The sequence below is a fragment of the Sturnira hondurensis genome, unplaced genomic scaffold (assembly GCF_014824575.4).
Source record: "Sturnira hondurensis isolate 20B ecotype Veracruz unplaced genomic scaffold, ASM1482457v3 Scaffold0008908, whole genome shotgun sequence".
NCBI lineage: Eukaryota > Metazoa > Chordata > Mammalia > Chiroptera > Phyllostomidae > Sturnira > Sturnira hondurensis.
Window position 1 is genome coordinate 4,082,432 of NW_028081539.1, and position 27,237 is coordinate 4,109,668.

At 41.1% G+C, this 27,237-nt stretch overlaps 1 protein-coding gene across 14 annotated transcripts in view; it reads left to right on the top strand.

Annotated features, from left to right (window-relative positions):
- The window catches only part of DST (dystonin), a 442,077-nt gene extending 415,759 nt beyond the window's left edge, over positions 1 to 26,318 (top strand). For 4 of the 14 annotated variants that reach the window (XM_037056339.1, XM_037056338.1, XM_037056342.1 and 1 more), the window contains 14 exons: positions 4,616 to 4,759; positions 5,755 to 5,943; positions 7,075 to 7,204; positions 8,873 to 9,036; positions 9,843 to 10,005; positions 11,508 to 11,662; positions 11,837 to 11,911; positions 12,779 to 12,796; positions 15,454 to 15,571; positions 17,094 to 17,165; positions 18,094 to 18,293; positions 18,696 to 18,806; positions 21,240 to 21,372; positions 22,218 to 26,318. In XM_037056339.1, the coding sequence (XP_036912234.1) occupies positions 4,616 to 4,759; positions 5,755 to 5,943; positions 7,075 to 7,204; positions 8,873 to 9,036; positions 9,843 to 10,005; positions 11,508 to 11,662; positions 11,837 to 11,911; positions 12,779 to 12,796; positions 15,454 to 15,571; positions 17,094 to 17,165; positions 18,094 to 18,293; positions 18,696 to 18,806; positions 21,240 to 21,372; positions 22,218 to 22,480 (1,935 nt within the window). In that variant the 3' untranslated portion in view covers positions 22,481 to 26,318. The remainder of the gene's footprint in view (positions 1 to 4,615; positions 4,760 to 5,754; positions 5,944 to 7,074; positions 7,205 to 8,872; positions 9,037 to 9,842; positions 10,006 to 11,507; positions 11,663 to 11,836; positions 11,912 to 12,778; positions 12,797 to 15,453; positions 15,572 to 17,093; positions 17,166 to 18,093; positions 18,294 to 18,695; positions 18,807 to 21,239; positions 21,373 to 22,217) is intronic. The other 10 variants (XM_037056336.1, XM_037056344.1, XM_037056345.1 and 7 more) reach the window with 5 other exon arrangements.
- The last annotated feature ends 919 nt before the right edge of the window (positions 26,319 to 27,237 follow it).

The following is a 27,237-nucleotide window of genomic DNA, read 5'->3' on the forward strand; positions in this document are numbered from 1 at the left end:
TTCCTGTTAACTTTAAAGGATCTGTTTGACCACTGAGTAACCTCATCTTTCAAGGTCAAGTTAGAAATACGTCAGTAATTCCAGCGTAGCATGGATTACATCATCTGTGGAGTCTTCTTACTTTAATTACAATGTTCTCTCAATAATGGATTCTGTGACCTACGGCAATGAAACACTGCCTTGTCAGTTAGGGGAGTGATGTGATCAGGCATGATATTATCCAGAGGAATGAAGTGCTTCCTATACCATGTAAAGTTGGAGCTGGAATGCAAGAGTAGGAAAGTTACATCAGATTTATTATAAATATTTTATTCAGTCCTGTATTTTGAAAACCCAGGTTATACAGGGTCTGGCAAAAGTAACACCTGCCTGAATGTAATTGGTAGTAATAATTTATAGTTTTAATTTGAACATTTCACCTAAAATGTCACATGGTGTACTTGAGTGTGACATTGTAATGTTAAAGAATTACATGCTTATGACTTCGTAATGAAAGATTTTATAGTAGCCTGACTGGTGTAGCTCAGTGGATTGAGCACGGGCCTGCGAACCAGACAATCGAGGTTCGATTCCCAGCCAGGGCACATGCCTGGGTTGCAGGCCAGTTCCCAGCAGCAGACTCACGAGAGGCAACCATACATTGATATTTCTCTTCCTCTCTCCTTCCCTTCCCCTCTAAAGATAAATAAATAAAATATTTTTTAAAATGTCAACAATAAAAGTAGTTAAAAATTTTTTTAAAGATTTTATAATAAAAAGGGGCATTATTTGTGCCAGGCTCTGTATTATATTACTGTAGGCTGACTGGTACCCTGACCTGCTCAGGCCTGGGTCTCAGAGGAGCCCCTCCCAGCCCAGGGTTCAGATCTATCCCCCCCAGAAATGAGTCCACTTGTGCTCTCACCATCTGCACAGCAGGACCAGAAAACCCCTGGAATCACCTGGAGGCAGGTATCCAGAGCAGTGGTAATGGCTTTTATAAAAATAGTAGGTCCTGCAGTAATGTCATTTTGTTACAGTAATGATGAGAAGCTATAGGAACTTAACGTTTGTTTGAATCAATTTGGGTATGATAAAATCAGTTTTGTTTCCCTTAAAGTTGCAGAATCTATTGACAATGTTAAATCAGGACTTAATGTAATTACCTTGAACATTTTTGAAATAACATAATTTTTTTAAGATTTTATTTATTTATCTTCAGAGGGGAAGGGAAGGAGAGAGGGAGAGAAATATCAACATATGGTTGCCTCTCGTGTGTCCCCTGCTGGAAACTGGCCTGCAACCCAGGCATGTGCCCTGACTGGGAATCTAACCACAATCCTCTGGTTTGCAGGCCCACGCTCAATCCACTGAGCTACACCAGCCAGGGCAAATAACATAATTTAATAAAGAGCTTCTTTTTTTGCTTTTTAAAATATATTTTATTGATTATGCCACTACAGTTGTTTTAATTCCCCCCTTCATTCCCCTCCCCCACTATTTTCCCCCACTTTAGTTTATGTCCCCGTGTCACAAGTTCTTTAGATTCTATATTTCCCATACTACTCTTGCCCTCCCCACTGTCTATTTTCTCCCTACCGTCTATGCTACTTATTCTCTGCATCTTCTCCCCCCTTCTCCCCCTCCCACTCCCCTGTTGCTAACCTTCCATGTGATCTCCATTTCTATGGTTCCGTTCCTGATCTAGCTGTCCTCTTAGATTGCTTTTGTTTTGGGTGTGGTTGTTAATAACTGTGAGTTTGCTGTCCTTTCACTGTTCATATTTTTTATCTTCTTTTTCTTAGATAAGTCCCTTTAGCATTTCATATAATAAGGGCTTGGTGATGATGAACTCCTTGAACTTGACCTTATCTGAGAAGCACTTTATCTGTCCTTCCATTCTAAATGAAAGTTTTGCTGGATAGAGCAATCTTGGCTGTAGGTCTTTGGATTTCATGACTTGGAATACTTCTTTCCAGCCCCTTCTTGCCTGTAAGGTCTCTTTTGAGAAATCCACTGACAGTCTGTTGGGAACTCCTTTGTAGGTGACTGTCCCCTTATCCCTTGATGCTTCTAGGATTCTCTCCTTCATTTTAATCTTGGCTAGTGTAATTATGATGTGCCTTGGTGTGTTCCTTCTTGGGTCCAACTGCTTTGGGACTCTCTGAGCTTCCTGGATTTCCTGGAAGTCTATTCCCTTTGCCAGACTGGGGAAGTCCTCCTTTATTATTTGTTCAAATAAGTTTTCCACTTGTGGCTGTTCCTCTTCCCCTTCTCGTACCCGCGTGAATGTGTGACCGAGCTCAGCCAGCTGCCTTGTGCCCCCACTGGGTCCGCCCATTGCCACCTCACCCCTGGGATCCAGCAAATGGCTGCTTGCTTGCGCTCCTGGGTCAGTCCAGCTGTTTTTTCCTGTGCATGACCCCGCTCCTCCAGCCACTGACTCCACCTCTCTTACTGGTCTGGCTGAATGGTTCGTTGCTGTCTGACTTCTGTACAGTTCAATTTAATGTGTTTTAGTTGTGTTTTTGTTACTAAAAGTTTGTTGTCTTTAAACTTGGTTGTGGGAGGAGGCACAGTGTTTCCACCTATGCCTCCATCTTGGCCAGAAGTCTCTATAAAGAGCTTCTTAGTAATGATATTTCACAGTAACATTATTCATTCTTCTTCAGATCCTCTGCTTCCCTTCACACATTCACAGTGAGCGGGGTGGGGCGGGGGGAACCAGAGTATCAGCCTCAGGAGTGGAGACTGCTCAGCATATTTCACCCTCTAAAGCGGGAGTGTGTTCCCATGTGAGCACAAACTACTAAAGTAGCACTCAGGCGACCGTGGAAGAGCAGAGAACACAGCCAGGAGTTGACTGCAAGTCCCCCGTGTTCAGCAGCCCCAGGCTCTTCCAGGTGTAGAAGTGATTAAAAGTGCATGATCAGATCAGCTGTCCTCTGGGAAAGCACAGCTGTTGTTGACCTTCCTAGTAAAGGTTTGGTGTTTTTCCCTTTCATTTAAGGGAATATATATTGGGGGAAATTATAATATTTTTAGAAGTGGGGCATGATATTTAAAAAAGTAGGTCACATTAGTGGAGTATATTACTAATTGAACCTTGACTCCACAGCAGTAAAAGTGTGTAAATAAAAGGTGAAAAAAACATTTATTCAACCACAAAGACCCAAAATGGAATAAGACACAGACTTTTGATCACATGGCCCTTAAACTCTAGTAGATAAGTATGTAAACAAACTATGTTAGCATAGCAAACCTCTAGGAGGAAGCAAAAGACAGAGCTGCTTCATGGAGGTTCACAGGGTCACTAAACTCTATAGTCAACACCTAGTTTCACACGATCGTCCCTGGTCAGAGGACATGAGTGCCTGCCGTGTTTGCAGCCTCTGGGACCCCCTGACACTGTGATCTAGGAATCCTTTTTCCCCCCTTTTAAATATTTTATTTTATTTATTTATTTTTTGAGAAAGGGGGGAAGAGAAAAAGAAAAAGTAACATCAATGTGGGTTGGCTCTCATGAGCCCCCAACTGAGGACCTGGCCCACAACCCACGCATGTGCCCTAGACTGGGAATTGAACCAGTGACCCTTTGGTTCGCAGCCTTTGCTCAATCTACTGAGCTACACCAGCCAGGGCTCAAGGAATCCCTCTTAGTGTGGGAGTCTAGATAGACTGGGGTGTCTGTGGATGCTTGAAATTCAGTGTGTGGTTTTGCAAGCATATCAGCTGTTTTGAGGCAAAGGTCCTGATTTTTTAATGGTGCCTGCAGAGTTCTATGATTCATGTATCTGTAGATACAGTTCTGGACGTTTTGAGGCTTATCCACCCTGCTGGGGTGGAGAGTGGCTCTTACTGGCCTTTGGATGAGAGGGGCAGTTCTCACAGAGCTGGCCTGCTGTCCGGCCCACTCCCCCCCGCCTCCGCCTGCCTCCTTCCTGGTTGGAGGTTTGTGCCGTCTCTCCCACACCCTCAGCCTTCAAACTGCCTTGCCCAGCTCTTTCTTCCTTCTTTTAGAACATATTCCTATCTTTCCTGACACAGTGAATGCTACTTTAAATACCAACCTCCTTGTTTTGTTAGATAATTTTGTTTCAGTCCATATAATTTCTGTGTTTGGTAATACTGTATTTCCCAATCCCGCTTTCCACTAATAATATAATTATTAATATTTCTTGTCTAATATATTTTTAAAGCATGGGATGCTATCCTATAATTTTTAAAAAATAGATATTAGAAAGTACAGGGTCCGGCAGAAGTAAGGCGAGCTGAGTGTGGGTGGTAGGGTAATAATATGGGTGTAATAATGTATAGTTTTAATCTGAACATTTCACCTAAAATGTCATATGGTGTGCTTGAGTATGATATTGTTATGTTACAGAATTACATGCTTATGATTTTATAATAAAAGATTTGGTAATAAAAAGGGACATTAGTTGTGCTGGACTCCGTATTTATTTCCTATTTGGGGGCCTTCTGCTTTAACTCCCCAATTAGTGGATCATTTCCAGCTGTGAATAAACCAGTTGAAGTTTTTGTTTATTTGTTTAACTCTGACAGTCAAACAAATGCCACTGGAGTTTTGTTTCCAGCCAGTGCCAACAGCTAATTGGACTCTCTGTTTCTGCTGTAGGAATTCATGAAGAAACTGGAAGAAAAACGAGCTGCACTCAATAAAGCGACCAGCATGGGGGATGCCGTTTTGGCCATCTGCCACCCCGACTCCATCACCACCATCAAGCACTGGATAACGATCATCCGGGCCAGGTTTGAGGAGGTCAGTGTGGCTCGGGGCATCTTCAGAGCTGCAGGAGCTTGGGCAGTCAGGGGGTATGAGAACTTTGGCTTAAGGTGCACTTACGGCCGTGGCAACATGAGGGCTCTGCAGAGACACCTGCTCTTTAGCACACCCTTCCTGTGCGTGTGTCCCCTGTCTCTGAAGTCCATCCTTCCTTCGTTCCCTTCCTCCCTCTTTCCTTTCCTCCCTTCTTTTCCTTTCCTCCCTCCTTCCTTCCCTCCCTCCCTTCCTTCTTTCCTTCCGGATTTGTTCGATCCTCACCTGAGAACATGCTTATTGATTTTTAGAGAGATGGGAAGGGAGGGAGAGAGGGCGGTGGATAAAAATCTGTGTGAGAGGTAAACATCAGTCGGCTGCCTTTCAACCTAAGTATGTACCCTGACTGGGAATCAAACCTGCAACCTTCCAGTTTACGGGATGACGTTCCGACCAGTGGAGCCACACCAGTCAGGGCAGTCCACTTTTCTTTAAACACTGAAAGCAATTTTGCAGCCATGTCCCTGAAACTTGAAGAGGCAGATACTTGCTTCACTGGATAACTTTCTGCCACTTCCACATGGTGTCTGCCGAATAATCCGGCAGTTGAATAGTGTTTCACAGAAGCATAATAGATGTTCGTAGAACAAATTACGTACAATAATTGAATTAATTCTGTATTTAAGATCTTAGCTACTTCTATTTCTACTCTGCTCTACATGGAGTAAGTACACGTGACCCTTCAGCATGGGTATTCAAATGCATGTTAGCGAAAGGAAAGCTGGACGGCTGACCTCCACCTGTGAACTTCTGAAGGTGGTGATGACCGTCCTCGAGGGCTCCCGTATCCTCCGCCCGCTGGGTCTCGGCACCCCCGAGGGGATCTAGAAAGGCTTCTAGCCCGAGTTCCTAGTTTACATGTAAATTTTGTGTATTTTACATCAGTTGAATTACTCACCAAAGTGGGAGAAATTCAGAGAACTTTGTTCCTCAAACAGGTGCTGGCCTGGGCGAAGCAACATCAGCAGAGATTAGCAGGTGCTCTGGCTGGGCTCATTGCTAAGCAGGAATTGTTGGAAGCTTTGCTGACGTGGCTGCAGTGGGCTGAAACGACACTCAGCGAGAAGGACAAAGAAGCCATCCCCCAGGAAATTGAAGAGGTGAAAGCCCTCATTGCAGAACACCAGGTAAAATAATCGTCATTCTGAGCCCTGGTCTTCTCAGATAGTTTCTTTCTTGCACTGCTCTGGTGCTCAGAAGATTGCTCTGTGCTTATTACCTTCCCTTCCTCAAACGCACTCCTCAGCTCCTTTCAGCGGGTTTCTGGTCTGTCCTGTATATCCCGCCTGTTTTAAATTCTGAAACGATGGGCATCACCCGAACTCTCATTTGCTTGCTTGTTTACAAAGGAAAACATTGTATCAGCTTAGTTGGTAAAACAGTTAACATGACTATTATATTTTAATAAAAATAGAAATACCCACGTCTGCAGTGGCCCTGTGCTGCCTCAGGCCATGCTCTCTGTGATCAGAGGTGTTAAAGTGAGTAGTTTTCCGGTGTGGAAAAGACTCCAGAAATGTGGCACTGTGCACTTTCACCTGCCTCCTCCTTTCCTCATTGCTTTGTACCTTAGTCGCTGCTTTTGCCAAATACCCAGATACATCAGTACTTATAATAGTAGTGTTATTTATATAATCAACAATGTAGTTAATAATAATAAGCCTACGGACATGAGATAACAAACGTCCAGCTAGTTGAACCTTCTAAATGTAAACTTGAACCTGAACAACTTTTAGCCTCCTTGGCAAAGCACATCCATTGACAAAAATATATATATATCCACATTTAATGTGGATGCTTTTCACCACTGTATGTCGCAGCCATCTTCAATGTTTTCCATATGTAGGTGAAATGTGCCACAAAAAGGTCTTAGGGACCACTGCAGGTAACTGGTTTCTTAGCAGACAAATGCTGACTGGAAGACTCTTCAGGAAGAGGCCGGACACTGGGCCCTGGCTGATGCACAGCCAGGCTGTGTTGCTCGCCCAGTGGCCCCAGGTGTGGTGTTCAAGTGAAAACCAGTTACCTTTGTGATGCCGTAATTACTTACCAGCTATAACCTTTTGTATTTTTTAGAAATTAGTAAATGCTGTGTTATCATGGTTTTGATTTAGATCCCCTAGAGATAAAACCTGATGGTTTGTTTTTCAGGAACAATAGCGTGGTCTTTTTTTTTTTCCTTTTGTTTTTAGTTCATTTCTGCAGGTGGCTTTCTCTGGTATCCTTGTATTTAATTGATATGATTTCTCTCATTTCAGACCTTCATGGAAGAAATGACCAGAAAACAACCTGATGTGGACAAAGTGACCAAGACCTACAAGAGGAGAACAGCTGACCCCACCTCGCTGCAGTCCCACATCCCCGTCTTGGATAAGGGGCGAGCAGGCAGTAAGCAGGGGCCGGCTTCTTTAGAACAAAGATGGTTACGCAAGGAGGTCGTTTTTATTTTATTTTGATTTATTGTTAGAAATTTTAGAGCAGCTGGTGGTTCTCCATGAGTTCTCTATCGTAGAGAGTTTTCTTGAAAGAACACGTGGGCATACGTTTTATAGCAACTTATTTAAAAATAAAGAAAAAGATCTGTGCAGGTCACAATATGTAAGTGTATTGGCTTGAATTGTATCTTTTCCATTAGCTAGAAGAAATTGAAAAATAGGCATCAAGAACAGAAACCATCAGCCCCTTTGAATTGTCTCATTTTGCGTCTGGTATATAAAGAACCTCAGGGTGGGATGTAACAGAAATGGCCGTGACCTGGATAAACTTGTGACCTTACTGTTGAGTAGTGCCCAGCAGTCTGATAGATTTTTTCCAAGTTCACATGACTTCAGTCTACCTTGACCCAATGAAGCAACATTAAAAAAATAATAGCCAGCTTGGAGGTGATTTAAAAGAAGCACAATTTATATCATACATTTTGTATATTTCTGCATGGTGCCATAACTTAAAAAATGGTTTGTAGTCTATTGTAGTTACTATATTTCACAAGGAAGTAAGGTAACAAACTCCGGTGCAGAAGTCTGGAGACAAACTCCTTGGCTGTCCTTACCACTCACCAACTGGAAAATGTAACCTTGGACAAGTTACTCAAATTCTTTCTCTTTTTCTCTCTGTCTCTCCCCGCCCCTCCAACTCCCCTTCTCTCCTTCCCTCCCCTCTTTCTCTCTGAGCCTCAGTTTTCTGTGACAGGGGATAATTATAATCCGATGGGACTTTGGTGAGGATTAAATAAGCCAATACTCATGAGGCGCTTAGCATACTTTCTAACATATAGTTAAATACTCAATAAATACTAGCCGTTGATATTCTCGTATATGTGGAGCCCTCTGTGAATTAGGAATTCCGGGCAAGCCCCAGCTGGACAACAACTTCCCATGTGACCTTAGGCCAGAAATTCCTCTAGGCCACATTTAACTGTTTAGTTAAGTGAGAAAAATGTGTGGAGATCATTGTTCTGTGAAGTTTTAGAAACTTGTGAAAAAAAGTCAGAGAGGGAGAGAGCATTAGTAAGGCAGGCTGTTGTGGTCTGAGACTATGTGGAAGTGTGTGTGGGGTCCTAGCTTTCACCCAGGTCCATGTGCCCCATTTGATTGGCGTTGTCCGATATCTTGCTCTGACTCTGATGAATGCCCAGTGTCTCTCGCCCTCGCCTACCCTCACCTTCCCCCCCTTTCGGCCTTATTCTCTGAGAAGGGTTTATGTAACTGATTCCAAGCTACTCTTAACTACCCTGGAAGATTGCTTTTATCACGCCTTGGCAAAGAGGCAGATCACAGTATATTTCATCCTCATTGAAATCGCATGTGTTTTAACCTAAAAAATGTTTGAAGTGTACATTTATTGGGAGAGCTTTTCAGTATTTCAGTGCACCTGTTAAGATATATTTCTCTAAGTTATATGAAAAGCGTGTGATCCTTAGTGCACATCCTTAGAACAGACTTGCACCTTGACGTCAGGCACCATCGGAACAGAGCACTTCTGTTTGTGCTGCCCAGTAATGAAGTGGATTTCAGAAGCCCGGAAACTGCTGACATAACTGAAGTTATATTTTAACAGGAAAACGCTTCCCAGCATCTAGCTTGTATCCATCTGGGTCACAAACACAAATTGAAACCAAGAATCCCAGGGTCAACTTACTGATGAGCAAATGGCAGCAAGTCTGGCTCCTCGCGCTGGAAAGGAGGAGGAAGCTGAACGACGCCTTGGACAGACTGGAGGAGGTTAGAAAACTCCCACGTACATGCAGCGCCATATTGACCCTCGTTCTGTTCACCACAACACATGGCCAAAATCGTGACTTTTCAACTTTTCCGCTAATACTTAAGCAAACTCTTGCTAATGGAGTTGCATGTTTTACTTCTAAAACTAATACTAAAATATGTAGGTTTTTGTGAGGGAGGGGAACCCCTGACATATAGAACTGGGATTTAGGGAAGCAGTACAGTGAAAAACTAATACATTTCAACGTAATCAGAAGCTATAAGTCGAGAAGATCTCGCTTGATGTGCATTTGCTTGGTGGTATCAAGTGGCAAATACAACCATTTATAATTTAGATATTTTCATTATAATGCTCCTCGATCTCAGATTTAGAGTTTCAGATGGTGAAACTTGGAAATTGTTGGCAGTGTAGGGGCCTTAGGGCAGCAGCAGAGAGGCGGGGGGGGGGGGTTGCGTGGCGCCGGCGGGCTGGGGCTGCTCCCTGTGGGCACGGAGCTTGCTAGTGGCGTCACTTTGGGGCACACCGCCACCGTTGACATTTTGGCACTATCACAGATTCTCAGTTGGACATTTTGGGGGGGGGGTATTTTTCCTGTATTTGTAAAGAAAAACCACAGTGGCCACAGGAACAAGCACGAAGTAAACTTTACAGAAAAAAAAATTTTCTAGCGTCCCCTTGGCAAGGTTATACCTTTCTTTGAAGTAGGAAAGATGTCCTTACTAGAGGCTCTTTAAAAGTAACTTTGTTCGTATAAGCTGAGCACAGCATTAATTAACTCAACCAAAATATCTTTTGCCCTTTTCAGCTGAGGGAATTTGCTAACTTTGATTTTGATATCTGGCGCAAAAAATACATGCGATGGATGAATCACAAGAAATCTCGGGTGATGGACTTTTTCAGGAGAATTGATAAAGATCAGGATGGGAAAATAACCCGACAAGAATTTATTGATGGCATTCTTTCCTCAAGTAAGTCCCAAGAGAAGTGACTGAAACTGATGTAATTTTTAAAGAAAATAAGCACAGTTTAAAACTGTGGGGCCAGCAAACTTGCGTTGCCAATAATGCTTCACCTTTAAACTTGGCTATGAGGTCACCCCTCTCAAAAGAAGTGTCTTTGGTAAAGTTTATGGCTGTGGATTCAGGCACACTTTAATAATTGTGTTACCACAGACAGATGCCTCACACCAATAATAATGCTTCTTCTCAATAATGAGAAGCCATGTCCTCATTAGTACAGTAAACTTATGATACTTGATTCTTAGATTGTTTGTGTCGCTTGGCAGAGTGGGAAATCAGCAAGTTGGTCTCTTTGTCATTTTGATTGACATTCTGGTCTAACATCATCATCGGTAGGAAATTAGAACTCTGTAGTATAAACTTCTGAAGGTACGTGCTATCTTCTCGTTTGGTGGCTGAGTCATGTGTATGTGATGTCTCTGGCTCATGTTACTGGAAGTCATTCTTAAAATTCACATAAATTATTCCTTAAGTAGAGTGGTAGTTGAACCATTTGAAATTTGCTAATATTAAAGTTTTCAACCTAGAAAAATAGCAATTTCAAATGATTTACCCTAATAGTAATTAAAGATAAATTGAGGTCACATGTACAGTGGTTTTCTTTGGTATTAAGTCAGTTTTTTAAAAAGGATTTTAATACATTTGATAACCCTGATAATTTAATCTGCCACATTAAAATTAAAATGTACAACAAAGAATGTCTTAAGGCAGACTTAAGTTATACTACTTACTATTTTTTAGAGACTTAAATCTTTTAAATAAAATATTATAATAAGTAGCAGGTCTTACAAATTTTTAACTGGGACTATTACATGGCTTATACTGATAGTATCTTAATTATTACGGACACATGGAATCTAAATACAAAGTCAAACTCACAAAAACAGAGAATAAGAGTGGTTGCCAGGGCCTGTGGGAAATAGAAGAGGTTGGTAAAAGAATACAGACTTTTAGCCCTGGCTGGTGTGGCTCAGTGGTTGAGTGCTGGCCTGCAAACCAAAGAGTCGCTGGTTCGATTCCCAGTCAGGGCACATGCCTGGGTTTCGGGCCAGGTCCCAGTAGGGGCGCATGAGAGGCAACCACACATTGATGTTTCTCTCCTTCTCTTTCTCCCTCCCTTTGCCCTCTTCCTATTAGGAAAAAAAAGGGATGCTTGCAATTGTAAGATGAATGAGTTCTGATGAGTAACATGGTGACTATACACAGTGGCTATAGTTGATAACACTGTCTTGTATAATTGAAACTTGCTAAGAGAGTGGTGTCCTGAAAACATTCTCTCTCACACACACACAAAAGACAGTGAGGTGATAGATGTGTTAATTAACCAGATGGGAGGAATCCTTTCCCAATATATGCATACATGAAATCATTGCACTGTGCATTTTAAATATTTTACAATTTTGTCAGTTACATCTCAGTCACCCTGGGTTCTGTTGCTTTGAAAATTTCAGAGTTCCCAACCAGCCGCCTAGAGATGAGCGCAGTGGCAGACATCTTTGACAGGGACGGCGATGGGTACATCGACTACTACGAGTTTGTGGCTGCCCTCCACCCCAATAAAGATGCCTATAAACCTGTCACTGATGCTGACAAAATCGAAGATGAGGTACTCTTCATCTTTCCACTGCCCACGACAATGATACTGTAGTGTGTTCTGGCCAGGACATCAAGCACAATTCATGCAGCACTGTTACTGTCACATTTAGCAGGTGTCGGGGTCTTAAGGACTCACTGTGTAATACTAACATTAAAGTGGATATGTCGTCATTGTTTTCGGCAGGTGACGAGGCAGGTAGCTAAGTGTAAATGTGCAAAACGATTTCAAGTTGAACAGATTGGAGACAACAAATACAGGGTAAGTTTACAAAATCACTTTGTAGTTCTTTTAAATTGAGGTTTGATTATAATTTAGTCTGCATTGTTTTCTGGGAATGCTAGTTACTTATTTTTACCTCATATCAAAATGTAATGCTCTATGAATTTCTAACTCTCATTTAAAATTATATAAACATAGCCTGCATTTTGTATATAAGGACATATCTTTGACATGTACAACATGTACATTAATTTTAAAAAGAAAAACATTCATAGAAAGACACGTTTCTTATATTTGCATTGCTTCATATTACTTTGTAATATATTTTATAATGATTAGAGGTAGGTTTTCGTATTTCCAATAACAAAGCTATTCCAAGCCAGAATCATAAAGTTTAAAACGTTGACTAATTTTTATAAAACAAAAAAGAGGCAGTTTTCCAATTGTGCTGTAATTTTTCATTTTACTCAAAATCTCAATAGCTTGGTTCAACTTCCTCAAAACAATTACTTGAAGATGAGTGTGACTTCATCACTCTTTGTCCATTTTGGAACATCTCTTACATGCAGTAGTAACTAGATAGGAAATGTACTGAATGTCCCTAATATAGTACATTACTTAAAAAAATGAAACATTATTCATTTTTATTCTTATAGTTCCACATTTTAAAATAGTCATCTAAATATCTGAATTTTTAACTTAAATTTGAAACCCAAGGATTTTCAAAAAAATGCATAGAAAATGCTAGGATTATTGTCTGTGCATTTGGATGCCTGCACATCTCTCAACTAGATGCAATATCTGGAAGCCCTGTGTGTGAAGTGTGTGTGTGTGTTCTAGAGCCATGTAGAAAGTTTCCTGTTGAACTAATTATATCTTTCTTCGATTTTCTCATTTTTTTATCAGTTCTTCCTGGGAAATCAGGTATAATTCAGTGGAATGTATTCTCAAGTTCCCAATGATTTTTTTTTTAACTTTAATTCATAGTCATTAAAGCTTGCCATGGCCAATCTTCCCCATGCTGCCCCCTAGCTACTACACTGTTGGTTGGCGTGGTGTTTCTGTAGACGCTGTAAGGGTCCTTGATCCAGGACTCCTTTTTGCCTTGTGTCTCGAATGAGGAGATTACTTTTAAGCAAACCAGATAATGAATTGTAGCTTGGCTGGTGACAGCATTACAAATATAATTTTCAGTTCCCATTTTTGATAAATAGTATTAGCATATATTTTATGCCAGCCCCCATTGGAACACACATCTGCACATGAATTCTCTGGTGTTCACCACCAAGGACGTGCGGTAGGCAGAACCTAGAGGAGCATCGAATGAGGCAGGGACACAAAGACAGAATCCCGAGAAGTCTCCGTGGCACTCGGCCTCAAGGGACGTGTTCTCCCCGGAGCAGCTGTGGTCCATTTGTTCTAAATCATTAATGTAGGGCTTTGCATTCTGTGGGTAGAAATTTTAACCCTGGAAGTTTCAAATGTTGTAATTCCTTTTGAGGAAATGTGTCTCCTGTAACTTACAAAGGTTTACAGTCCCATTTTATGCCATTTTGACCTCACATTTAAGTCAGTATAAACAGTTCAGTGGCACTGCACGTGATCGGAATTTGAGATCTACAGACAAGAGCAACCCTGTTTTGAGTTAAAGGAGAAGAGTTGTTTACTGTGTGCCCTGAGAAAGAACTGTGCTGTGCATAGCTCCTGACCACATCATATTAGTCATTACTCTGCCGCTCAGTTTTTAAGCCCATATTACATCTTCAAGTTCAGATTAGCTCTGATCCCCATTTATTCCACCACATAATTATTTCAAATAGATCAGTTACTTTGAAGAGTTGTTTTTAAAACTTCTATTTGTTAGAATACATTTTGGGGATAGCATTTGAGATGTACAAGCTTTTATTTTTAGAAAGGATAACGTACCTCAAAAAGTTTTCTTCATTGAAAGCACAAAGAACAGAGTTAGTCTATTTTTTCTTGTCTCACAATTTGGCTCTTGGGAAAATTAGGGAAATTCTGAAGATAATGTTGGTTGTCTAGATAATGCACTCTGAAAATGAATTCTAAAGTCATTCCTGTTTATCGGAACTGAAATTTCATGTCTATAAAGTACTTCAGTTAGTTCCTTAAAACTTTGGTCTTGAATGTCATCGTGGACCAAAAGCGTCTGGTCTAATTATCTGGTTACTTAAGGGTAATTTTCTTTAAATCCCCCCCTTTCCCTTTGCTTATTAGCAGCACCAAATTTTTTTCTAACAAAATATATTTTGAGTTTTACACTTTGATTACATTTCAGGAGCAGGTTCAGTTGTAGGAAAGCTTAAATGTCAAGGCTACAAAGTGGACTTAGACATAGCAGTGTAAAAGGTTCGATGTAAAACGCATGAGTTGCAGCTGGTGCCTCTTCCATGCTTTACAGGTTCTTCTGAGTTTCGGGGTCCTCAGTGTGGGCTTTGTGCTCGGGTTCGCTTCCTGAAACTCACTGGTAAACCTTATTAAAAAGGAGCAGATTGTTTCTACTTAAATTTTTCTGTTTTTATCCATCGTGAGCCCAGACCAATAGTCAAAGTCACAATAGTATTTCACTTTCCATAAAAAAAGAAGCTATTTTTATTTAATTGACTGTTCATTTTGCTATGGTATCTTCTGGGTTGGCAACCGTGAAATTCAATATGGTGCTTTTTATGAGTTGGACATGAGCCTATTAGAAATGATTTAAAAGTATGAAATTATTTCTCATGGGCTTTCAAAACAAATAAACCTTATGACGAGAAACTCCGTATAGTCTAGACATTTATTCCAGACTTGCAGAATTTATAGCATTTCCAAGTGATTGGAAACCCATTGAAAGGGCAAGGGAGAACCGATTGCTTATTAATGTCAGCAGTTATGGTACAAACAGCTTTGAGAGAAAGCCTTTTCGATTTGAGAGCTGTGTCATTAATGCGCCCCAGACTGTTCTAATATTACAGCAGTATAAATTGGCACCTTAATCCGATCTTTAACAAATTGTTTTAGCAGATTATTAGTGATACAGAAATTTTATTTGACTATGACTTTTTTATTGGTGATGTTCACTTACAACGTTATCTCCCTGATAGTTTATGAAGATTCCCCCTCACAGATTTCAGTGACAAAGTTTTAGTATAAAAGGAAGGTTTAATAAAGAAAAATCTATTTCTTTAATCTTCTTTAGAATCATTTTATTTTGTATAAACCCTGGGCAAGTGGACCAGGGCTTATTTTCATGGCTGTTTTTAATTTCTAGAAATGTTTTTAATGACTGCCTTACTAATGTTGTGTCTGTCCTGAGAGAGAAAAGTCACTTTTAGAAGAAGTCTGTCATATTATACTTGGTAACCCTTGTCATCGTTTTTCAAACTCTTTCCTTTGGGCTAAATCAGCATGCAGCAGTCTAACGCAGATCATTACAAACCCCCGTTTCTGAGATTTTACTAATCGCTGTGACCTAAGCAAAACATCCAAGTTGGTTGCTTCCGCTACTGCAGATCACCCACCGCCCTTTAGTTTGGAATGACTGTTGACAATTAGAGGTTCTTCTTTCTTCGTCTTCACAGTTTGGGGACTCCCAGCAACTGCGACTCGTTCGGATCCTGCGAAGTACCGTGATGGTTCGTGTTGGAGGTGGATGGATGGCACTTGATGAGTTCTTAGTGAAAAATGATCCTTGCAGGGGTAAGGAGATGCTTATGTCAAGGTGATGACACCGTAAAAGTACATCCACTTTGTATTCATCTCCAGCATCGATGACATACCTGGATACAATTGTGGTCATTTATTACAATATAGTGAGTGTTTCACATTGGCCTGTCAGCCTGAAAGTTCCAGAGAACTTGTGGCAGCCATGTAAAACAGGTTCTTCTCGTTGCTTTTTTTACTTCTCTGGGTAAACGTGACACCGGTAGGCAAGAAATACTAGACTCGATCTTCTTTATGAGAGGGTCCCACCTGCAGTTTTCAGTATGAGCGATGACACCCACGAGGGGAAGAATTCATCTGTCATTAAATAGCAGAGTAGGAGGAAGGAAAGCTGAGGTGCTGAAGACTGAAGATACTGGGTAGTAACAGTTTAAAAATGAAAGTTTTTATGACATTAGGGGATGGTGAGGAAAGGAATACTTAAAGATTAAAAAAATAACTGATAACTTGACTCTTACTTTAAAGTGGCAGATTGGAACATTAAAAATAGAGACTATAATCGTTCTCACCATGTCCACAGCCTAAGAACCCATGGTTAGCTTTTCATTTTCCTTATTTTTTCAGATCTTGTTATCAATTTTTGAAATTTTAATTGATTTACTTTACCCATAGTCTTAGTCTCATTTACAGAATAGGCCCATTTTTCTCTGGAAAAAAAAAAACAGTGAGATTTTTGTGCTTTTTCTGTGACTCATTTTAATCCTTTTAAACAAATAACAAAAAATGTGTTTGCCTGCACTGTTAGGCTCCCGACTAGGAGGTCCTCTTCTGGTCCCCTTTTCTGGGCCTCTTTTGTTTTGGTGCTGGCGTCTGTTATCTTCTGTTTATTTGTTTTGTTTTTTAAAGATTTTATTTATTTTTAGAGAGAGGGGAAGGGAAGGAGGAAGAGAGAGAGAGAAACATCCTCGTGTGAGAGAGTCGCATGCCCGCAACCGAGGCATGTGCCCTGACTGGGGATCAAACCTGTGACTTTTTGATGAACAGGCCAGCACTCAGTCCGCTGAGCCATATCAGGCCTGGGTCAGTGCTGGCATCTGAATACCTGGTGTAGTGGACTGAGTTCCTGTGCGGCCAGCAGCCTCTCTGATAGGGCCACAGAGGGTCGCTGCACAGCCACACTCAGGAGCTCTGCTCTCTGCAAGTCAAAGATACAACCACAAATGGCAGTGAAATAACAAAAGCTCCCTTTTTGTTTTATACTTTGAAAATATTGCAGCCTCAGGTAGCGTAGTTCTGTTTATGAAACAAGGAAATTAGGACATACAGTGTTTTTGTTAGTTAGTTTAGCGAAGTTAGCGTGACTGTGGCAGTGTCTTCCAAGTACATTTTTCTTCTTGAGTCCAACCTTCCAATGCCTGTCCTAATGCAAATCTTCTTCTAAATTGTGCGCTCCAGGCCAGATGTGAGCACCCTTTGCATATTCAACTACTGTACTTTGTTTCTTCTCCTGCTAACAGTGTTCTTTAATGTGATCAGTATCCTGTGTCATTTTTTCTAGTTCATCATCATGGGAGTAAAATGTTACGTTCGGAATCAAACTCTTCAATTACTACTACTCAGCCTACTATAGGTTGGCAACCCCTCTCTTTGCCTCTCCTCTCTTACCTTTGCTCTTTCCTACTTTTACATTCTTGCTTTAATTATTTGTTTGAAAATAACACGCTTCATCCATTGCGTATGGCTTAAGTCATATCCAACTGAGCTGGTGCTTCCAAGTTTAAATTCTGACAGTTTCACACACTTGCAGTGTGTTGCAAACGTAGGTGCTGAGTAAGTGACCAAAGACATGCTAACACATTGCTCATTGGGTTCCTGTGGAGTGTTCTCCGTGTGCACATGTGTTTGTACGGTGTCGCAGCACTGATTACCTCACGGATCCTTGGGTCTGGTGTTTGTTATTGCATGTTGGTACAACAGAGCTTTTCAAGGCATAAAATAAAAATACTAGCCACCTCCTTTAAAGAAAAACTTGAAAGTTTATATGTTGTCATCATGATTAACAAGCCATCTGTCATTCTGTGTAATTCTATTGTTTAATTAATCCCAATGTTATTAAAATACTGGCATTCTCCTGACCTTGACAGTACATGCAAAAGACACAGTCCCTGCTTCCCTGGCTTGTCTTCTCGGTGTGCGGAAAGGGCAACGAACCCATGTGGGCATCAGTAGCTGGTGGATTAACAGTATTTTAGCATGAGCTTTCCATTTTCATGCTGATTCTTTCTTTAATAGTGGTTATTCTGGCTGGTGTCTAGTGTTAGAATAAACACTTTTTTTTTCTTCCCCAAACTTACTTGTATCCAAAAGGAATGCATTGTAAGGGGATGCATTTACCTTTTTGTTGTGCTGAGTTGGGGTTGGCATGGCAAAGAGATGTACTTCAAATCCTCAGCGTAACATGTGGGGCCAGGTGGTTGTCCATCCCATAAAGGATTAACCGCCTCTTTTTTCTTCTTCCTCTTCTGTCTCTGTGCACTATTGTATGTTACGCGATCCAGCTAAAGGAAGGACGAACATGGAACTGCGGGAGAAGTTCATCTTGGCAGATGGTGCCAGCCAGGGTATGGCTGCTTTCCGACCCCGGGGCCGGAGATCACGGCCTTCATCGCGAGGAGCTTCGCCCAACCGGTCAACGTCCATGTCCAGTCAGGCTGGCCAGGCAGCCTCCCCGCAGGTCCCTGCCACCAGCACACCCAAGGTAGGACTCGGGGAGGAAACGTCTTCCTCCTCCCATGCAGTCAAAGTCTTGAGTATACTTTTGAGTGTGTTAGGACCCTGAAATTTGTGAGCTTTCTCCATTTGTGTTTCTTCTCACAATATGGCAAATGAAGGTTTTTTTTTTTTAAATATATGTTTTTGCCTTACGGCCTCTAGAGAGACTGTCTCTGTAGGTGCTGCTTTGGTTACCTTTCAGATTGTTTTTCTTTGTAAAGCTTCATTCATTTTTCGGTGTGTATGATTTGCCATCAGATCTTTTCATGCATTTTTAATTATTGTTATTCTTACTTTGAAATGTGAGTCTTGGCAATGAGTATCTTTTTCTGTGGCTTCCTTTTTGATCTGCTCTCCTTTACATTTGATTTGCCATTGTTCCATACAGATTCTCCATCCTTTAACACGCAATTACGGTAAACCGTGGTTGACAAACAGCAAAATGTCAACTCCTTGTAAGCCAGCAGAGTGCTCAGACTTTTCCGTGCCGTCTGCAGAGGTATCGTAAGGCCCCGGCTTCTAGTCTAACAGCCTTCTTTCATTGAAACTGTCACCCACTAACATTGCTCTACCTCTCCCTTAATATATGTGCTTTAGGTAATACTACCTTGTTTTAACTGACTTCCATAAAATAATTATCAACCCAGCAATTCTTGGAAAGCGTGAGAGTACCTGGTTAACGGTAAAGACAGTTTTTGCCCCTTTGACCAGGTCGGCTTCACATAGTGACACCTGCGAGTGCTGTACCTCCTTTGTTTTTTTGTCGTCTTACTCATACTTAATATTACTTCTCTGTTGTGGGAGAGTACAATACAGGCAGCCCGAAGTAAAGTTTCTTTTAGAGCTGACAGTATGGTATTGCTTCTAAAAGTAAGAAGTACAACCAACCCCCTTTAGGTGAAAGTGAGAGGCAGTGTCGTGTGCAAGAGCAAACACTTCAATTAAAAGAACTTTTATTGAGTGTTTGCTGTAGCCAAGGTCTTTCTGAATGTCTGTTACATTATTTATGCCCAAGAATGCTAAGCCTTTAATTATTAGAGGGGATTGGGAGCTTAGGTATGTAAAAAGTTATGTGCCATTTTCAAAAGGCATGTATATTTGTTAGACTTTAATGGTTATTATCATTCAAGCAAGCTCCAGCTTTTAATACGGCATGATATATGGGAATAAGATATTTAGGTGATATAAAATTTGCCAAGATTGACACATAGATCATTTACATTCAATTGAAAGTCACCCTAAAGGAAATTCTTTGTAAAATGACAAACATAGGCACCAGATAAGCACATTTGATCAACAAGAATCATAATAATTAAGGAGGGCATCCCTAAGTAGCTTCTCTTGAATTAAAGGAGGTATTTCATGTTCAAGGACAGGATCCAGGCATAAAAGTGGTAAGTGGCTTTAGAAAGCCCTCGGTGCTTCCCGTAATACTTTCTTACCTTGTATTTAATCTTCTCATCAGTGATAACAGGCAGGCAGAGAACATTTTATTCCCCTCATGCCTCAGGTGGAAGTAGCATTAATGATAGGGGTGGAAATGGGACAGAATCAGTCATTCTCCAACCCTTCCTCATTCCCCCGGCCCCTCGTGTCCACCTGTTCCCTCAAGTGGGAAATGTGACTGTCACACATGACATCTAGAGACGTCTGTCCCTCGTGCTGGGTCTGTTGTGGCAAAGAGTGAGAACAGTTAGAGGAACCTAATGAATTCTGCCACCTGGAGTGATACTTCGTAATTGTGAGTCCTTGCTGTCTCATGGATTCTTAGATTCTTAGGAGTTTAACCAAATGAGAGTAGTCGGATCTTGGGAAAATCACTTCCCTCCTCAGGCCTCATTTTCCACATTTGTCAAAAAAGTTATGATTAGGTGAGTGGGGAGATTAATTGTGGTCATACATGTGAACATACTTTGACAGCTTAAGTGTATGATATGCATGCAAATATGTAAATTCTATATTGAAATATATGTATAGAACACTTATGTAGTGAATTATGGATATTATGTTAATATTACAAATTTATAACCCTGCTGTATCAAAAGGTCTTACAGATGCTTTATTAAACATTTAAAACTACTTAATAAAGGAACAATTAATTTTGTTAATACACACATAATTTAATTTCTTCCAGATACTTCCCTGTGACTTTATGAGAATCCCTACACTTCTTAGGGAATCTGTTGTTGTTTTTGTTGTTTTTAACTTTGGGAGAATTGTCAAAATGTTGTGGTGAGCTATACAAAATGCCAGGATTTTAGACTTACAATAAAATTTCATAGTTGTGATTGCTTTAGACAGTCTCTGTGAGCTCCTGTAAGAATTTTAAAAGAATTGTCCCCAATGTTGCCTAGGTAGCTTGTATGTAAGGACCAGAGAAGGCGATAGAGCCGAGAGACGAAGGGGCATTGTAGCAATTTATAAAACGCCACTTTTCTTGCAGTTCATGTGTTTAAATGACAGCCCTCTGGGCGTTGCTTCCTTATCGTTCTATTTCTGCTGATTCAGCTTTGCCTGGTCCCCTACAGGCTGTGCTACCGCAGAACAGCCGAGCACAGTTTCTCGGGGCCCCGTCTTCTCTGTGCCAGGCAGCCAGCATCGTTGTACCAATCTTCTCCTTAACTCGTGTGTCGCATGTACTAACAGACTGGAAGACACTCAAGTGCTCGCAGTTTTCGTTTGTCTTTTTTTTTCCTTGCCATCCTTTGGGGAGCTTTGTTTTTGCATTTCTCTTCAACGTGAATCCATTTTCTTTAAAAGTTCCCTTTGAATTCAGGGAGAGTATGAGAAATTAGTGGAGACAAGCAGGTGGAACCCCATGCCTCATTGACGAGGTCCAGTAGAGCGTTTGCAGCCACCTGTAAGGTGTGTTGGTGGTATGCCACAGAACTTGAGCGATATCCTGAAATGTCTTCTCCCTGATTGAATACAGGGAACACCTATACAAGGCAGCAAGCTTCGACTTCCAGGATACTTATCAGGGAAAGGCTTCCACTCCGGGGAAGACAGTGGCTTGATCACAACTGCAGCCTCCCGAGTCCGAACACAGTTTGCTGGTGAGTGTGGTGCGTTTCCTTCTTCAATAGCTTTCGAGGCGCGTTCTAAAGATGAAAGTCCCCTTACTCACCTCCTCTCTGGGAAGAAACGACGAGTCGATGATGCTGTGCTGTATTCTTTTGAAATGACACAGAGCCTCAGCCCTCCCACCAAGGTGGGGGATAAATGAGTCATGGAGTAAATAATTAGAAAATCCCTTTTGGAGAGTACCAGAAAGAGATGAGAACAGAAGAAAAACTAGAAGAGTGTCCTACGCCTTTTTGAGCTCCGAAGTCTTGGTCCCTCTGTCTATTCGGAAAATGTACTGGGCTTTATTTTGGGTGGCTGGAAAAACCCAAGTATTATGGGCCTTAAACCAGCACTTCTCATATTTCTCATACAAACCCCAGAACCTGGAGTTCTGGGCTCAGCAAGCATGAAGCTTCTTTAAAGTTTCAAGCCTTTTAAATTCCTGTGTGCTTTCAATGACTTCTCCTTGGGCTAAACTTGCACCTAAGAGTTTATTTCATTTTGCACTGCACACATCTGGGTATACACACTACACTTTGGAAAGGACAGCCTTTAATTATAGCTGTTTTCTTATATCTGTTTGTACTAAATGGAATCCTGTTTTAAGCAGGGTAAGCCCACATCTCAGTTTTGTTTGTAAACCTAGCTTTTTCTATATTGCGTCTACTTAAAGTGAGGCTGCGCTACCCTGGTGGAATGGAGAGAAGCCAGGAATCCACAGTATCTTCTGAGTGCCTACAAGGTGTCGAGAGAAATCGCTGAGACCAAGGGGGCAGTAGGTTGCAGGAATCCGGTACAGATGTACCCAGTGATAAGAGTGACCCACCTCTGCCTTTCTCCTCAGATCCCAAGAAGACTCCCAGCCGACCAGGAAGCCGAGCTGGAAGCAAGGCCGGGAGCAGGGCCAGCAGCCGCCGCGGCAGTGACGCGTCAGACTTTGACATTTCAGAAATCCAGTCCGTGTGCTCAGACGTGGAGACTGTCCCCCAGACACACAGGCCTTCGCCCCGAGCGAGTTCTCGGCCGTCCACAGCCAAGCCTTCCAAAATCCCCACACCCCAGAGGAAGTCGCCTGCCAGTAAATTGGACAAATCCTCAAAGAGATAGTGCAATTGGTTCCACCAAGGCCCTTCCTTGAGCATTTATTATTTAAGTTTGAAAGATGTAAAATATGATGTAGAAATTATTGTGAAATATTGCGAGAGGTGAGTTTAAAATTCTGCAGATGGCCTTATTTGTGTATTTGTCTTTTTATTTTATCTGTATAATTTTTTTTGTCAGATGCTCTGGGGTTAAAGTCATGTCGTGTGTGAGGGGGAGGATAGAGTTTAACGTGCACTAACATTTCTGCACTGTGCGTCTCGAGTACACACTAAAATCAATTCCTGTACCTGCAGGTAAGTCCACACCCTCTGATGTAAGCCACAGCCCTCCATCAGTAGCTAACGTTAAGGGTACCTCATGACTTCCTCTTGCTTTCATGGACACCCTGAAATGCAGATAGACACACACAAGGGATGCATTTCAATATGATTTAAATAGCAACCCAAAGCTGAGGGCAAAATGATAAACACATCTGCACAGGTACTCAAGCTGTGTGTGACAGAGAGCTCCCAGGTAGTCACTGTAAGCACTTGCCCGTGCTCTGATGTCAAGAACCTTACACCATCGCTGTGCCATTGCTTCCCATGAGGCCAGAGGTGTCCTGGATGTTAGACCTATTATACTGTAAGATTATAATTAAAAAGTGCATTCATATAAATGTGAGGTTTTCTTTCGCTTGAGTGGACAGTAGCACCTGTATCATCGAACTCATTTTGTATCAAAGCAATTTTGCTTGCAGAAAGCTATGAAATAAAACATGTCCCTTAACTACATTGCTATGGAATTAATTTTTTCCCCCAGGGAAAAATCAGTGTATTTTTTTATGAGCAATATCAATTTGGAGTGACCAAAAAAAAACTTAAAAATGGGTTTATTTTGATTTCTCATCTGAAATAATCATGTTCTAGTATTATATCTATATTTAATAAATATATACATTTTAACTTATGTATACTCACAATAGAAAGATACTAGTATGCATTTAATAAAACATATTCACTTGAACATATGGAATACCTGATTATTTAAAGCGAACTTTTTCTGTTTGTTTTTTTGTTTGTTTAAATTAAAACTTATATGTATGATATATTTTTACTAACAATGTAACAGGCTAAGCTCAGGGGACATCAATTGCAGGCATATGGTATTATAATAAATATATAATAAAATTACATTACCCACTAATTCTACAAATATATTTACTAAGTGCCAACCGTGTGCCATGGTCAACGTTGGTGACCTTGAGGCTGCAGGGCCCCGGCCCTCTTACATTCAAGAGGGAAAGAGTTAATAAACGAATCACCAAAAGCCATGAATGGAAACTGGGAGATATGTGACGGGGTGGCTGATTTTATGACAGTAATATAGTAATAGCGTACTGGCCTATGTATCTTTAAAAGGCAAATGATAGAATTTTCCTAAATATAAAAATGGTATCAAATATAATCATAAGTATGGCAGATTGTTACTTTGGGCATGACAGGTCATGACTTTCCCTATAAATTTGTAAGTTTATTTCAGCAAATGGCAGCGGTGGTGTTCAGGTTCAAGGGAAGGTACTGTGTGTTCCCTGCATGGCCTTTTTCATGGAGGCCAAGGCAGAAGAGACTGGAATCCCCACGAACAGAAATTAGCTGCCACTTTTAAGGGATAGCAGTTCCTTCTCTCTGAAAACATGGGTCTCGGGCGGTAGCCTTGATGGAAAGGGTAATCCTAACCTAAGAGATCACATGCCATGATGCATGCGTTTGAGTAGAAGCATGTCACCGAAGAAGGCAGCTGAAATTGTTGTTACTCCTTTGGTGCTTTGCATGTGATCCCATTTCTACTTCAAAGACAAATTTAAGAGAATGATTGTATCTCAGCCCTTTTGAATGCCACCCCTGTTAAAGACCTAGGGGTTTTGCTTTTTTTTTTTTAGTAATAAAATAGCCTCTTGGAGAAAAATAAGTGGTTTAAAATATTTCAGAGAAATCTTGAGGAACTGCTCCTACTTATCAGCAATTGCCCTGAGGGACAGCTTTTCAAACTCTGATGCCTCACTCACACTGTTTCATCTTGAACTAACCCTGGTGCCTCGGGCGGACTTCAGAAAAGTCCTGTAGTTTCAGTGAATACAGCAGGCACACACCCCTCTACTCCTCAACACATTTCTGTCCTTTACCTTTTCTTTTTGTGTTTTCTTTTTCCTTCCTGCCTGCCTTAAAAAAATAAAGACATTGGAATGAATCACAGCTCTAAATATTTTAACGTAAAGATTGGTTCTGTGAAGAGAGGAATTTAGGCATATTAAAATTTTTGAGAGTTTATTTGAGCAAAACCTGATTGGAATCAGGCAGCTCCAAACCGGAAGTGCTTAGGACTGCTCCACTAACAGGAGCTCAGAGACAGACTTGTAGACAGAAAATGCAGAAGCAAAGCCAGGAAATTATGGATGGGCTACAGCTTTAAAGCCTAGTCGGCTGGCTGTGCACGTTTGTCCTTAGCGGTTTGATTTTGTGACCTTGAGGAATTTACAGGCTTAGCTTTGGGTTTGTTTACAGAGACTACCGTCCACCATGGCGATGGAGCCCCCTCTGCGTAGTGGCCTCCTCATTTAACAAACAGTTTCAGGTTAAAAGTTCTCCACTGTGGCCATGGTAATTCAAGATGATCTTTGGTAAAGTTAGCCTGCTTGTTTAGCTTTGAGACAAAGTATTATTCACCCGAGGCCTCACACTGACCCCAGCCTGGTTTCTGTGCCGGTCCCTGTCCACCCCCAGACCGGTCCAACCCCAGCTGGTTTCCCAACGCAGACAGGAAGGGAAATGCTTCAATTAAGCCTGAAATTGCAAAACACAAAGGCTTCGGACCAGGGGTCAGAGGGAGACTTAGGTGCCACCTCCAGAGGCAGCTCCAGAAAGTAGGTGCTCTCGCCCAGTGGGTACCTTTGCTGGTTCCTCCTAGCTTCGGGGGTGCAGACTGGGGACCCCTTTGGTTTCCTCTTCAGATACCAGAACTCTCAAAATATAAACATATTGAAGTTTGTGAGAATTTGAGCAGAAATCAATTTGAATCCGGCAGTGCCAAGCCAGAAGTGGTTAGGAGGGCTCCCCTTACCTGACTGGAGCTGCGGGGAGACCTTTATAGTGGAATTTACTTACTGGTCACAGCTTACAGCCCAGTTGGCTGCTTTTGAAGTTTGCCCTTAGTGTTTTGATTTCCTAACCTTGAAGCATTTACAGGCTTAAATTTGGGGTTGCTTACCTGAGCAGCTGCAGCATTTAGAGCCACCTCGGCTTAAGGGTCTCCTTGTTTAATTAACAGTTCTTAGTCATTAGAAAATTGGAATCATGGAGTAGACTTTTGTGGCTCAAAAACCAAAACTACTAATTCTTATGTATTGTTACCTCCTTTTCAAATAATAGGGTATTCTTCTTTTATACCAATGCAGAAATAGATGGGCCTGGCCAGATCTCAGGTCTGGTTCCTTTAGTAGCAAATCTGGGTAGAAGGGCCCCAGAAGTGCCCTGTTGGTGGGAGGGAGGTTGACCTGTGAGACTGAAAAAGAAAAAAAGTTTGGGAAAGGATGTTGTTTTCCTTATTTTGATCATTCTAAAACTTGTAAATATTTGCAACAATAAAAATTGTAATGAGCTGCAGCTGTTTTCTCCTTTTTGCAAATTGTTTTGAAACGCCTGTGCTTTACTGTGAAATGGGTGGTCTGGTGTCACCCAGCAATACATTTGCAAGTGCCCAAGCTGTTGTGTCTGATGACACTGCCTTAGAATCTGCCTTCTCCGCCAGTGGTGTTGCCTTCTCTGGTGGCGTATTTCCATCAATAAACGTTTTTTGAGCAAACGCTTCTGATGAATGTACATTAATTTCTTTAAAGTTGTTATTTGCATATATTTATTATTAACCAATTTCTCAAGGCTCAGTACAATCTTGGGGTGAAATTTATCTTTAACCACATTGACATAGGTCTACATACATATTTTTTTCTAGAAATGTATTTATTTCATCAAGATTTTCAAATGCATTTACATAGACTTGTGCAAAGGAGCCTTTTAATGTTTTTTTAAAATTTCCTGTTTTGGTGTTTTTTCCATTTGACATTAGCATTATGTGTTTGTTTTATTTCCTTTTTTTTATTAATTTGGTTTGCAGTTTGTCTGTTTGATTATTTTTTAATATATTTTATTGATTATGCTATTACAGTTGTCCCATTTTCCCCCCTTATTACCATCTGCCCTGCCCACCCTTTCCTACCCACATTCTCCTCCTTTAATTCATGTCCGTGAACTTTTATGTGTGTCCATGGATCATACATGTAAGTTCTTTGGCTTCTACATTTCCTATATTATTCTTAGTCTCTGATGAGTTTTTTGGCCAAATTCTTATCAAATCTGATTAGATCCACCCTGGTTTTACTCACAATGTGGTTGATGAAGGGCTTGTGTTAATCAACGTCTCTCTCTGTCATTCTCTTAGTTGTTTCTTTCGTTGTGTTTTCAATCCATGTTGATTTAAAACGTGCAGGGATCTATATAAGCTATATTTTGTAACGATTACTTAATGAAAAAGAGATAAAATACGTAATCTCACCCAGGTTGGTATAAATAATCTGCAGTCTGCTGCACGTGCTGAAAGCAAACTACGAGTTTGGGAGCTGTTGGGATACCCACTGCCTCATGTCACCTCAGGTACTGAGCATGGGAGGACGCTGTGGATGTCACTGAAGGACAGGCACCAGCGTCAGTCTGTAGTAAATGTTCATG